At 39.0% G+C, this 15294-nt stretch overlaps 1 protein-coding gene across 1 annotated transcript; it reads left to right on the top strand.

The window, feature by feature from the left end:
- Positions 1–1475: 1475 nt before the first annotated feature.
- slc7a9 (solute carrier family 7 member 9) lies at positions 1476–11798 on the top strand. Its single transcript, XM_071490022.1, has 13 exons — positions 1476–1598; positions 2573–2698; positions 4138–4285; positions 5717–5959; positions 6534–6659; positions 6771–6870; positions 8028–8072; positions 8367–8490; positions 8659–8762; positions 8978–9074; positions 9329–9478; positions 10585–10759; positions 10936–11798. The coding sequence occupies exons 2-13, from the start codon at positions 2582–2584 to the stop codon at positions 10995–10997; spliced, it is 1491 nt and encodes a 496-aa protein (XP_071346123.1). The 5' UTR covers positions 1476–1598; positions 2573–2581; the 3' UTR covers positions 10998–11798.
- Positions 11799–15294: the final 3496 nt, after the last annotated feature.

Below are 15294 nucleotides of genomic sequence, written 5' to 3'. Positions count from 1 at the left end.
TCTTGTGTTAGCAGATTACCGTGAGTGGGCAAGGCTGTCTGTCTGCAGCAACTGTGTCAGCAGCAATTGCTCGAATTCTCATACAGGCCTCGTAAAAACATTTGTGCTTCAGCAACTGCAGTCACCAGAGGGAGTCAGTATCACAAATCAATAGAGAGCTGGAAAGGTAAACTACCAGACTGTTGTCATTTGGCTGTTTGTGGATGTCCTGTTTTTCTGAGGATGCCATCGTTAACACAGAAATTGAATTCTAACGTAACTGTTAAATGGAAAACCAGAGTAACTGTGCGAACCGTGAACTTATTTCTGTGTCACAATCATACTACACTCTGCACATTCCACATAATGTTTGACTTTAAAAGGGTGAATTACTGAACATTAATTTTAAGTGCTAAGGAATTCAGTCTGACCTACAACATGCTTTGCAGATATGTCACAGTTTGTGTTGATAAGCCGTATGCACACTATTGAAAACAATCGACAGATCTGTACATTTGATGCACAGCATACACCTTTCTTTTTGTTCAACCATATGGAAAAATTGTTCTCATTTTTAGCTCGACTCCTCTCATTTCAAGGGTTACAATAGTCTGCATCTTAAGATGGAGTTAATACACTTGTATAAGCAGGGTCAACACCTGGATTAACACACTTTGTTGTTCAAGACAATTGACACTGAATCGGAGACATGAGTATAATAAAGTCTTTTAATACACTGATAAATATTTTGGCTCAGGAAATAAACAGAAAAAGAAGACCATTACAGCATGAAATGCAGCTTCTCTAACAGGGAGAGACTGGTGAAGGTAAACAGAGGAGAGGGAGGGACAGAGTAGGAAGGGAATGTTACACACAAACATAATCACACACAAATGTACATGCGCACACACATGCAGAGGTGTCATGTGTCCGTATCAAAGAGGCTTTGTGAAGGAAGTCAGGCTATGTAAGCTCAGAGAGGAGGAAGAGTTTTCTGACTTTTGAAACAGTGTAAAAAAAAACACACAAAAAAAAACCACACACAAAAAAAACCCAAAAACGATGAAATGTCAGTCATATTCAACTTTATGAGCCCCAGTTACATCTTCATGGGATTGCTGAACAGCAGATGAACCACATTGTCTCCAACACAATTATTGACAGAAAATGTGGTGGGATTACTGTATAACATGGTTTTCTCAGTGTAACCTGCCATTACACCTGCATATTACCTATAAAGTAAGAACATATGAGTGTACTGTCGGTCAAAACAGTCCCAGATTCCCTCTTCTTTTACTAGTGGGAAAACCGGACACCTCCACTCTGAGCAGTGCATTTCATTAACTCAAAAACTAAGCTACATTTGCCTTACTCTCCCTTACTGTCTTTGCCCACCTCCCTTTTCATCCAGGGCTATCCAGGAGGTCCAATCGGATATGGGAACCTCCCACCAGAGGAGTGTGTTCACTCTCAGGGAACCTCAGGTTTTCATTTGCATCAGACATTCCTGCTTTCCTTCATTTGAGAGTTCATTTCACCGTACACCTGGGTTTAAAAAAAAAAAAAAAGCATTCAAGGTCCATGGAGCATCACTGAGGTGGTTTTAGTCCCATTCGTATGTAAGTGAAAATTTTGTTATAAAATGTATTTTATGTAATATAACAATATTTAATATTTATTCATGTTACAATATTTATATACTTTAGTTTATCAAGTAGCACATTTTAGAAAGTAATTGTCACAGTCAATTCAGCTTTTCACTACATTCAAGACAGAACAAGACAGAATGTTATGTTAAACATTTATATTAAAACAACAATTTGAAGTTAAACATTATCATGGGGAGTGAGTGTGGGCACCAGCATATCTATCTATCTATCTATCTATCTATCTATCTATCTGTCTGTCTGTCTGTCTATCTATCCAAGGAGATACAAAAAAAATGCCTTTGGTACATGTACTGATTAAAATGCACTGCAGTGTCATTTGACTTAAAATCCCCACACAAACAATGGTTCATACAAGATGTATGACTTCTTGGAATTTATGGTGGCCGTCTTATGAGGTGTACGTGAAAATCCACTCTAAACCAGAATAAAGAAGTTTAGCTGCTTTTCAGTTACAAAGTCTCTCTAAAAGGCTAAACCTGTCAGTCTCTTCCTGAGCTGTGACACTGACACTTAGTGTTATAAGATACCACTTGGTACCACTTTCTAGATGATGACACCTAGAAACCTAAAGAAACACTGTACAAAGTCAAAATCTAAGCAAGATCTGGATCTGGATCAGTGCCTGAGAGGAATAAAAATCAGTAAGATCAGAGGATTAACAACGTCAATACATTTGTTTTGGGATGGATTTTCAGTGAGTTGTTTTGCTTGTGTGAGCCCCATTGTTGAGCTGCTGGTAGCAGGGCTGGGTGGTTGCATGTAAACCTTATCATAGTTACCTCGTGCACTGGGTGATGACCTTTGATAAAGACAACAGAGATTAGATTAGATATCTTAACTATGCAAATAAACCATTTGTCTTGTAAAAGTTAATGTATGTCATGTAAAATGTGTGTCTGCATTTGTTTTGTTTTGGCCACTAGCAAACAGAAATGGATGAAGAAAGCATTAGGAGGAGGAAGGAGTCGCAGAATGGCTGCACTGGTCACAGTGTGGACTCTGATACCAAAGACAAGTCGCCCGTGAAAGCCACTGTGCTTCAAAAAGATGTGAGTGTGTGTGTGTGTATCTGTTTGCCTGTCCTGTGTGGGTGTTCCTGAGAATGCGCCTCTCTAGATGTTCACACACTAGGATCCCACCATCCGTACCTTTTTACAGCAACGGGGGCTGGGACTGAGTACCAGGCAGTACCACTACAACCATCTCTACATATTAACTCCACAGTGATCCACTCAGTGGCGTTGTCCAGGCCTCTAAGCTCCCTAAGGTCAATTTGGGGGGACTGTGAAGGTTTCACTGGATAAAATAGGATTATTATGCCAATGTTTCTGAACAACTGATAATGAGCATTTCCCGCTTTCCCCCTCACTCTACTAAAGAAGGATTTTCGATGACAGGTTAGTTGAGATGGAAAAAAGGAGCCTATCATCATTGATTTAAATCAAAGACGTGCGTCTGTGTGATGGATGAATTTAGATGAGAAGTATCCGACCAGTTAAATAACCAAGAATCCCATGACGGTGGTCATTAGGTTTTAGTGTGCTCAAATTAAAAAAAAAAGTCTACACTCAAGCTATTGTCTCTGCGAGGCCATATTTATGAACAGTGATACTTTGAGCTAAATGCAAACATCACCATACTAACATGCTAACAATGACCATGTTAACAAGCGGGTTTAATGCTTACCATGTTGACTATCTTAATTCAGCTTGTCAGTGTGCTAACATTAGCTAATCAGTAATAAATAAGGAACATATTTAGAAAGTAGACCAGTTAATGTTTCTCAGCTTGATATTAACTTTTATTAACTCATTGAACCTTTTTTTTTTTTTGGGACAGTGGAAATCACTCTCATTCTTGCCATGGCTAAAACAGTAAATAAACACAGTGACATTGTGGCTGTAAAATAACATTTCATTATTGATTACAGCTGCTATAACATTTTTATATTAGTTGATGTCACCTAATCTGAGGCGTTGGCATGACTGGATAAAAGCAAGGTGGATCATGCATCAAAAATACAGTAGCTTACACACAACTTCAATGAAGAACAAACAAACAAACAGCAACATTCCTGAACACAAACCTACAACAAATGTAACCCTGAGATACTATTGGCCCATTTTATTTACATAGTCTCCTTACAATCGAGAAGCAGACAACATGAACCTCCCATCCCAAATTGTGTTTCTGTCCACATGACGAGTTAAGTTTGGTGAACTTTTGTGAGTGGAAGTTTGATGTTGCTTACCATTTACCTTCGGTTTGTCCTCGAACAAACAAAGTAGAAGTAGATGACTGTGATAGGCTACTTTATCACAACGTGAATCCCAGGGTGTTTTAAAAATTGACAGCATAGAACACGTAAAAATAAAAGTTTCCTCCAAACAGTTTCTGGTTGAATTGCACTGAAGATAGTATTCAAGAAAGTTCAAATATGAGCATTTAAATAACACATTTACCTTTTGCTCTATGTAATTTTGGTCAGGTTGGTCTGCTGAGCGGCATCTGTCTGATTGTGGGGACTATGATTGGCTCTGGCATCTTCATCTCTCCTAAGGCTGTTCTGCTGTACACCGGAGCTGTGGGACCCTGCCTCCTCGTCTGGGCTGCCTGTGGTGTGTTAGCCACACTGGGTAAGAACGCCATCCAAACTAATACACCAGATCATTCAGCATCAGAGTGGTGCTAATGTGTTAGGAGCCAAATATTCTTTTTCATGTCTGTATGTAAATGATGGTGGACAAAACATTAAAAAAACACCTCTCCTGAAGGAAACCCTAGGTTGGGTAGGACTGCAGCAATTTGAGTGCTTGCTGTTTCTCAGCAGCGTGGAACAACATGAATACAGGACCATGAAAGACACAGACATAGAGATGAGATTGATCTGTAAGATACTGCTTTTATGGGATGATTCTAAAGCAAAAACATACACAGTATTTTAAAGTATTTATAAGTAAAACTTGATTCTAACTGTTTCTAACTAATTCTAGCTTGCTTGCATATGTGTGGCATCCTCCTCCCAGGAGAACATTGGAAACTAGCACAGTGTGTCTGTCAGACCAAGCAGCTGGTGTTTTTCCAGTGCACTCTGTCTTTGTAAACACGCTGTAAGTCATCCTTGTAATACTTTGACTGAAGGGCTGCGATGGACAGAATGACAACACTAAATGTGCATGCAGAGAAACTGGCACAATAAACTGTCAACAACAGAACTGCTTTGTCAGTGTGATTGTATGGCTGCCGTAAATTCATCAGGTGAAGCACTGTTCAGTTGCTGTGTTTTTGTATCTATCATCAATACATATATTAGATATATTAGTCAAGCTGCTGTGTTGTGCTCAGTTTTTTAAAAACTGAATAATGCAAAGATTTCCACATAGCAAAGCTGCACGTTAGGAACTTTGTTCATAACGTTCTGGCTTAGTGTGTTCACTTTCTCACAATTTGGATACATGGGACTTTGTCCTTATTTTCAAGGTGATAAAAGTTAACTGGTTTACAAGTTTGGCAACACAATCAAAAGTTCTGTGTCATTAAAAATGATGACCTAGATCAGTTTGTCTTTGCACAAACGTACTTATAAAACTTGTAATAAATAATGTCATGGGATTAATTTTACCTTAGTTTTTAGGTCACCGTGACCGCCTTACCATGCTTACTTGATAAAATCCCTGGGGAAAGACTGGACCTGACATTATCTTCAAAAATAAAAGAAAATGTGTCTAATTATTAAATGTGTTTAATCATTATATTACACATAAACTCTCACCAATTGTAAGCTTTAGTCTTATAGTCCACTGTCTGTCATTAGGGTTGCATTATTGTGCATAGGGATAAAGGTATTAACAAGGATTTAAAATTTAAAAATGACTGGCTTTGACTTCGAAGGTGTTTGGCAGAGACTTTGTTCTAACCAATTGTTTCTTAGTAGGAGAAAGTCCAAAACTTTCCTTGAACCTCCCACCTGGAGAAATTATGAAAACCACCTGTTAATTTGTTCTTACATGTCTCCTCTTCTCTGTGTTTCTCTTTATGTGTTTGTATGTGTGTCAACACATTCACAGGAGCCCTGTGCTATGCTGAGCTTGGCACCATGATCACAAAATCGGGGGGAGAGTATTCATATTTGATGGAGGCTTTTGGCTCCATTGTGGCTTACCTTTACTCCTGGACCACTGTCATGGTGTTGAAGCCCTCTGCCTTTGCCATCATCACACTAAGCTTTGCAGAATATGCCTCCACTCCTTTCTACCCCGGCTGTACTCCTCCTCTTGTTGTTACGAAGTGTCTGTCAGCAGCTGCAATACGTAAGTTTTACTTTAATCCTAGTTAGTTAATGGTTAAAAGCATTAAAGTGCGCATACAGCAGTAGTCACTGTAGACGTTATCGATCGTTTATCTGGCATCTAAATTGGACTGGCCTCTGAAGTCTTTCGTCAATAAGCTTCCATCAATCATCAAAACGTGTTCTGAATTAGTTAACAGATAGTGTAAATATAATACTAGTGGCATAGTGAAAAGTAACATCAAACCAACACTTAAGGCTTTAAAGCCAGTTTTCCCCTTAAATCAATGGCAAATTGTTCAAAATTACCTCAAAATTTATCTCAAAAAACACTGTGCAAAATGCAAATGTGAAGTAAAATTATTCAAAATTAAAAGAAAGAAAGATAACCTGGTCTAAGATATACTGGATGGTCAGTACAGATTTTTCCTGTGTGTAACGATAAAAACAGTAAGGTCAACGTTATGCAAAAGCTTTAAGAATCCAGTAAGAAAGGCGTTGAAAATAACAATTCTTTTTCGATAGAGGAAATTAATTTCAAATGTGAATGTACAAATGTTGTAATGCTTATTATCAAATTTCTTTTTTCTTCTCAGTGCTAATCGTCACAATCAACTGTTTGAGTGTCAGACTGGCAAACTATGTGCAGAACTTCTTCACTGCAGCCAAACTTTTCATTATCGTTGTCATAGTGATAGCTGGCATTGTTCTTATGGCTCAAGGTGGGTTCCTTTTATATCAGTCTCTTTGATGTAAAACTCTGCTTTTAAAGTTTTTCCTTCAATGTTTAACTGTAACAATTTATTTATGTACTGTTGCGTGTTCCCCTCCAGGAAAGACTGAGACTTTGTCAAACGCATTTGATGGCACAACATCGTCTGTTGGAGCAATCGGACTCGCATTTTATAATGGGCTTTGGGCTTATGATGGATGGTAACAGTTATACTTTACTTAACTTTACCCTTCAACAGATTGTATAGGATTGACCATACTGCACTCCTCTATAAAGTAATGCTCTGAAGTCCCTTTTCCTATTGCACCGACTTGCTATAAGGAGCACTGTGACCCTACTCAGCATCCAGTTTTATGCTCTTCGTCATGTGGCAATGGCAGCTGTTTGTGCTTTTCCCATGGTACACAACAATACAACAACACATGAGCCTACCTTCAAGCTATTTTCTTGCCTCTTCCGTACAACCCTCAGATAACTTTTTTTGTTATCTCCAGAATAGGCCATGTTCCACCGTGCTTTTTGAGCCCAGATACATGGCAGTGCAGTCGACTTTCTCCAGATTTAATTGCAGCTTTTTCCTCTGTTGTTCCCTTGGATCTTGTGCGTATGAGATCCATTTGTATAGCCATGGGACACTGTCTTCCCATGCTTGGCTATACTGAAAGGATGCTTTTCTGTATCTTTACTGACTCTGTACTTGCACAGTAATAGACGTCTTTGTTGATTTAGAGAGGTATTTGTGTATTTCAGGGCACCAGCAGGTGAAGCCTGTCACCACCTTCTCGCTAATGAGAATGACTGGTGGAGTTTCACATTTACTGACCATTTTGGGTTATGAGTTCTTTTCCTATGTCTTTTTCTGCACTGTAACATTGGGGTTTCCACAACAATGCTTGTGTCTCTTGTGCTGTGACCAGCTGGGACTTTTTAGTTGCCTCTGTCCGTCTTCCTCCTGGCACAGGAGTGTGATGCAGAGTACGATTGCCTGACTTAAGGTTTTTTTTTCTCACATTGGGATTACAGCCTGGGGTGCAAGTGTCAGGCTAAAACTCTTTCTGCTGATAGGGCTAATTAGAGGGGAAATACCATAGAAATACCATGTCACTGACACTGAAGATGCTGAGGGGGCACTACAATGATCCCTTACATAGGGTCAACGCTGCAAGTTAAACTAGACTTGGCTGAGCAAGTACAGGCAAATTTTGATATGATGCCCTGCAGAGGAGCGTGATAAGGCCTTTAGAGTTAGTGGATATTTATTGCTTCATCACAGCTTGGCTTAGCCTTTATTAGCAGTATGCTACCTTCAGAGCAGACACATAAAATTCCTTGTTTTTTCACTCCATTGTTTTCCCAGGAACCAACTGAATTTTATCACAGAGGAGCTGAGAGACCCATTCAGGTAAGAAAACGACGACTCATTGTTGAAAGACTGCAATTTTTAAGTATTAGTTTTTTAAGGTGTTCCTCTACAATTCAACTTAGTCAAAAACATGTTTTTTTTATTTATTGAAAATATGTAACGGTGAGTATACAAAAGCAAGCATATAGATAGAGTGTACACTGTAACAAAGTGCATACAAGAGGGCAAGTTGTTGAATAGATCATTTATATCAAGCAGAGCATATATCCTGTTAACATTTGGACAATATACAAGTTTCCCTCTTAAATAGATTTTTTTGTCAATTACTCTCAGGAACTTGCCACTGGCCATCCTCATCGGGATCCCATTGGTTTCTGTGTGCTATGTGTTGGTCAACGTTGCTTACTTCACTGTTATGACCGCCAATGAACTGCTGTTGTCTCCAGCTGTGGCTGTGGTAAGGACCATAGAAGGCTGCCAAGGTTGTGGAGAAGCTGAGGGCCACGAGTTCATAATGACTTTTCAGTTAAATTAAATGTTTGTCTTTTATTATTATTATTATAGATTAAACAGCTCAGTATTCATTTATTTGTCTTTTCCTAAGTATTTGTTTATGCTTCCTTAGACTTTTGGAGACAGAGTCCTTTACCCTGTGTCTTGGATTGTTCCTCTCTTTGTTGTCTTCTCCACGTTTGGTTCTGCCAACGGAAGTTGCTTCACAGCTGGCAGGTAAACGGGGCAACCATCATAATTTTGTGAGCTTAAAACTATGTGGTGTGTGTATTTATGTGCATGGGAAAGACAGCACAAATAAAGAAAGCATGAAGTTGAAAGAGAGAATACTGAAATGTGTTAGAGGTAGAAAAACTTCACAGACAAGAGGAAAGAGGTAGAAATAGGAAAAATGTGAGAATACTCACATTTCTGTCTTTCTCTTCGCACAGACTTTCTTATGTATCTGGCAGAGAGGGTCACATGGTGCAAATCTTGTCCTATATTAGTCTAAAGCGCTACACCCCATTGCCTGCACTCATATTCAACGTGAGTCTTGCATTTTTTAATAATTTGCTGAGGTATATGTATTTTTTCACTTTGGTTTTACCAGCTGACCTATTTAATGTTAAATGTCTGCATAGTCATTCATGGTGTTGAATAAGGTTTGTTGCTCTTAAAAGCTACTCAGATGAGTTCAGATGAATTAAAACGCCCAATGTGTTGGTTCCCTCGATGTGTAAACACAACATTTTCTCCCTTTCTCTTTCTCTGCTTCTCACTGGTTTCTGTTATTGTTTTAGGGTGTTCTGGCTATTTTCTACATTCTCCCAGCAGACATAAACACCCTCATTAACTACTTCAGCTTTGCTCAGTGGGCGTTTTATGGTCTGACAACACTGGCTCTCATAGTCATGCGTTTCACAAGGAAGGAGCTCCACAGACCAGTGAAGGTGAGGCTTTCTGATTGAGGTGCAGTTTTTGGAGGCCATTCCTCTTTTATATTGCTTTATCCCAACGGCCGTTTAATTCAAATTATTTAATATGTTACCTTGCAACTGTAATCAGTGTCTTTGCACACATAAACAAATATCACGCAGTATTTAACACCGTTTGCTTCAACTCATTTCTGCTGGAATGCTGTGAAAACATCACTGACTGGCTGGTAGTGGGACTGTGAATGTATCCAGACAACACTGTGAATCTACACATTACAATATTGTCAGCTGGACAGGTGTGACCCAGTCAACATTGCATATAGCAACCACAATAAAATTTGCTAATGGATGCAATGACACTATACAGTAGTAATTAGACACATTTTTTAAAATATGTTTTAGACTGAATTTGGATCTGTATGAGCTCATACTATTTGTTTGCAGTTGAAGATTTGATTTGAAGCTAGACATACCTGTGTGTGTGTGTGTGTGTGTGTGTGTGTGTGTGTGTGCATGTGTGTGTACGTGTGTGTGTGTGTTATATCACTTTTAAAAAAATTTCTTTAAGTTTTAGCAAAGAACAAATTACCTCCATATATCCCTGCAACTATCAGACAACAATCTTGAGTACTTTCTTAAAAGAGTTATTTGTTAGTTTTGCAATTGCTATATAGCCAACTTTAGCATTAAGAGCTGTTTACTTACAAGTTCAGAAGGCACGCACAAGTTCAGCATCAAACTTTATTCCTTTACTTGCCAACTGCTGTTTCCAGTGGTGGAAAGCAACACCAATGTTAACTCTTGTTTCTATCACATCTTTTCTTCCACTGAAGTTAGCTTGCTAACCAGCTAGCTCTTCTCCACACTTTCTGATAGCAACTTATTACAGCCTCCAATCTGCCCCTAAGGCATAGCGCTGCTCAGAGGGTGTATTATAACCTCGTGTCTTGTAAACACAATGATGGTTAAAGCTTTTGTCAAGTGACAATCACCACCTGGTCCCAGCAAGAAAACTCCCAAATAGCCTCTTTAAGGAAATGTTACTGATATTCTAGATCACTGGGTGGAAGGAGAAGTAAAAAACCAAACACTTGATCCTATGTAACTGTGATTACTTAAAGGTGCCGATTGTCATAGCAGGCCTAATGGTGCTGGTGTCCTGCTACTTAGTCCTGGCCCCCATCATTGAAAAGCCAGAGCTGGAGTACCTCTACTGCACTCTCTTCATCTTCAGTGGACTTCTCCTCTACTACCCCTTTGTCCACCGGAAGGTCAACTGGGCACGCAAACTCATGAGTAAGTTTACTTTTCATTTTTACTGAAATTCAGGTGCTGAATTTCAAAATTCATGTCATTGAAATATTTCCATTATATTGTCTTGGCCACCAGTCAAAATAAATACATGAAACACATTGTCATGTTGTGCTAAGGCCATGGTGAACCCACTTGATCAGTGCTTCATTCCCCTGTAGGGCCCATCACTGTGCATCTCCAGCTGCTGATGGAAGTAGTTCCTCCTGAGACAAGTGAATGAGATTGGACAGAACTGATGACCAGGCCAACTTGTGTTGCTTGATGTGAAACATGTCAGACTTTGTCCTGGAAACAGTTGGCTGGAAATTTGGCACCAGGAGTTGGATCAGGTTAATAAAATCAGAGCTCACTTCCGTTGAATAGCTGTGTTACAAAACTAAAAGTGCATGTACTGTGTTCATGAACCAGGGTAAAATGCAATCATGTGTCATTTGGGCTCAGGCCTGAAAAAATAAAAGAGGATTCGTGGTCCTAGAGTGTGTGCCACAGGAATACCTCTGCTGTTATTAAAATGTGCTTCTGTAGTATGATAATGTCTTTCTCCACATCACTTACAAAAACCTTTCTATAGTGATAGATAGGGTACGACTGAAGGATGTTTGGTAGGATTTTTATGGTGAATATAACCAGCACGTATAACAACACTTTAGCAGTCACATCAAACATTTCCTCATGTACTCAGTGCGCAATAAAGTTTTCCCTGTGCCAAAGATCACTTAATGTAGAGCTGCTAGATGATTTAGATATGCATGAATCTGCACTTGAGCAAAGGGAAAAGGTATACATTTTAAATGCATTATGGAAATGACATGAAAGCGCAGCAGATCATGTAACAAGATGTAGAAGAATGTTTGTTTTCTTTAATGATGTTTGTGCATTGTTTGATCAATAATACCCTCACTCCTGTCTTTCACACTGGAATGTACTGGAACAGCGCTGACCTGCTGTTTATGAAAGGCATTAATCTTATTGAGAATGAAGTGGACATGGGAAATAAACAATTTCAGATTCCAGAAAATAACTGCATCGTGTCTTCCTGACCTGACTGCTGATTTATCTTTCGAGTCCTAATAGTGTTTATATTATCTCCCATGGGGCATAACTCATAAAATTACCCTCAAGTGTGGACGCGTGATGATGAGATATATTAGGTGCATGTGCTTGGTTGTACTTAAGGTAACTGATAATGTTATGTCTCATCATTCAGCACACAGCTACAGCCACACAAGTAAGGAATATCACAAGTAGCAGCGTCAGACTTCGTGGACAGAAATCAACATAAGGAAACTTGCAGAGGGACAATGAGGCATCACAGCCTCTGCACGAATTCTTGGTTCCTCACTCTCAGATAGTTGACTGGTCTTTGTTGCCCTCTAGTGGCACTGAAAGCTTCAAACTAGAGTCAAACTAGGATTTCCCATGCGTGATCCCTGGTGTAAAAGTGAAGATTTTCTCCACTGGGTGCCAGTAAATTTGCATTGGCTGCGCTGAAGGAGAGGACATTTGCAGAGAAGCTGCTCACTAACTTCTGCCAAATTCCACTGGAACAGTTAGATGAGAAGCAGCATGTCGGTTGTGAGGCCTGCTGTGTTTGGCTCTGTTTAAATGTGCATGGTGTTTTTGGTAAAGAAAGCTGTTGTCCTGCAGAACCAACTCAACAGGTCCCACATTAAGACTGAATAAATGTTGACAAAATACAGGGCTGTCTCCTGGTGCTGACCAGCTCTAAGATGAGACACGTGCACATTGCTGTAACATGAAAACAAACGTCTGGGCTTTCTCTATCATATTTTCTTCTCCTAAATTTTTTGAAATTTTGCACTGAGTAGAGATCAGCAGTTGCAGTATGTTTCATCACTCTTTAATGGGCACTGGGTCCCAGGATGAAAGAAACAACATTTTCCATTTGGATAACAGGCTTTACCGGTCTTTATGTGATGTTGGTGCTTTTGAGATGATGCAAGACAGTGCTCCATTCAGTGTCAGTGGAGTTCAGGGATTTGATGGCATTACAGAATCGGTCCACTTATTTGTAATCGTAAAATATGACTATTCATGTTCAATGATCTACACCCAAACTCCCTTAGATCACAGGGAAATGTAAATTGATGTTTTTTTTGGATATGTGTGTGTATTTTCTTGAATGCCTCAGTGTGCCTGACAGTGAGGCATCATTTGCCCTAAAGCTGAAGGTGTGGGGGGCAGATAAAGCAGCATAGTCCAGTGCCTTGAATATAAGCCTGCTAAATAAGACTGGTGTGTACAAATCGTCACCTGTCCAACAGCAAAAAAGCACACAAATCTTTCTAGTCATTTTGTTTCTTTTGATTAGTGGTGGAAGAAGCACTCATCATTTTTAAGCATTTAAAATCCTTGGTAAAAGTTAAGAAGTGCATGAACTCAAAGTGCCAAATGAAAAAGAAGTGCTTCCGCAGTGAAATGTCTCCTACAACTGATATATTACCATATAGGACGTAGATTCTTAATACTGACGCAACAATGTTTAAGATGTATTTTGCTGTTACAGCTGGTCTCTGTGGAGCTAGTTTATGTACTTTATGTAGAGTTAGGTAGTTTAATCCAGTGGTCCTCAACCTCATTAGTCATTAGATAAACCTAGGTGGTCTTGAGGTGATAAATGGGAGAAGAAAGAGGGGAAAACTAAATTTGGCCACAAACATTTGTCTTTATTTTTCAGACCTTTCTCTGATCTTTCTCTGATCTTTGCTTTTTGTGAAATATTGGATAATCTGAACCCTGGGCCCAAAACTGTTCACTGAAACTATCAGAGAAGGTTAGAGAGGAAATGTTTTTTTTGGTGGAGCTGCAAACCAGTCATAAAGGTCTGAACTGTGGCAAAGGGCCCCAAGTTGACACTTTTTTTTTTTTTTTAAAGTGTTACAGGCTTCATGATCTTTTTAAATACAATATCTTAATCTGTAAACAACTAGTAAATGTACTTGTCACATAAATGTATGATGGGTGAAACACACAATATTTGGGTGCAAGAACCTGCAAATTTTACTTAAGTGCAGTTCTTCCACTTTCAGTCCACTTATCCAGTACTTTCCACCACTGCTTTGCGTGCACGTTTAGAAATTTAGTTTGGTACTTTATATTCATTACATTTCCTACTGTAAAAATTACCCTCGCACAAGAAACACTAGAATCAAGTGTACATACAGTACCTAATTTCAATTTGAATAACACCTCATTCCTAATATACAAAATTTCACATGCTCGCACACAAGCTTTTCTGACTGTGCATCGTCATTTTTAAACTTTCCTAAGAGGTGAGGAACTGGTCACGTAAACTATAAGTGCAGTCGCTTCCGTCTATTAATTACTAACTATTGCATGTCTTAATCAAACTTTGCAAGAGTGCAATGCTAGATTGATTGAACATTAATATGCTAAATATTCTGATGACAGCGTATGTGCACTCTAACATACACACATTCTGTACATATGCATGCAGCCTTGCCTACATGGACACACACACTCACACAGTACACTCAAATATCATCTCATTAATGGATAGACAGCTCTGATGAGAACTCATCTGCATATCATTTTCATCACATTACAGACTTTTCCAATCAGTTACAGAATTAGCATTTGGATTAGAACCTCGCAATCATTCAACGACCTTTCCAAAAACTGTATTATAATGTGTCACTAATGAACATATGCTACAAATGAAGTCTGTGATTGTTCTGATTGTTTTTGGATTCTCAGAAATAGTGCTTCAAGACTTCAGGGAGTAAAAAGTATTTGGTCGCTGATTTCAATATAAATTTTTCTAAGGCTAGCTCAAGGTTTAAATCTAAGATATTTGACTTGACTTAAACACTGTTCGCTCAAGTATGTTTTTTTTTTTTGCTATTATATTAGACTTAATGGTTAGATGTGCTAATAATTTCAGAGTTTAACTGTAAAGTGGCTCTAGAAAATGCACTCAGCTCACCGATTCTGGCACCTGCAGACAGAGTAAAATAGTCCAAATACAGGTGGGGAAGAGAGGCAAATATCACTTAAACATCCAGTAGAGGAGTCTGTTTTGTCAACATGACCTGTTTTCCTCCATCGGAGGGCACACTTGAATAAGCAGTGGCAGTGAAGTGAGCCACAGCCATTTCACTGTGATCCTTTTACAGCAGAGAGATCCACATCCATTTTTCCCAGACACATTGCCCAGATTTGAGGCTCACCCCCACCTGGCACTGCTCCCAGAAATGTCCTGCCATTGCCTTTAGTGTGAAGAAAATTATGAAAAATGCTTTTGGTATGAATTATTATGTTTCAAATGACTGTTCTCCCACAAATGTTTCATTTATAACTTGCCTGACAGCCTTTCTCTTGCCACTGTGAATTTGTCTTTCTTGTTTCATTCAGACAGATGTGAGGCCTACTGCTCATTCACTAAAAGCAACACTGTTTAAATTTTGATAAATAATGTCGCTTGTGGCATGTTAGGGGTAATGTTGAATGCTAACATGTAGTACAAGCAAAGAAGA

Source organism: Trachinotus anak, unplaced genomic scaffold, assembly GCF_046630095.1.
Source record: "Trachinotus anak isolate AG129_WGS33_773 ecotype Australia unplaced genomic scaffold, CSIRO_AGI_Tana_v1 ptg000011l, whole genome shotgun sequence".
In the NCBI taxonomy this organism is placed as follows: Eukaryota; Metazoa; Chordata; class Actinopteri; order Carangiformes; family Carangidae; genus Trachinotus; species Trachinotus anak.
This window is presented reverse-complemented; position numbering and strand designations above follow the sequence as displayed.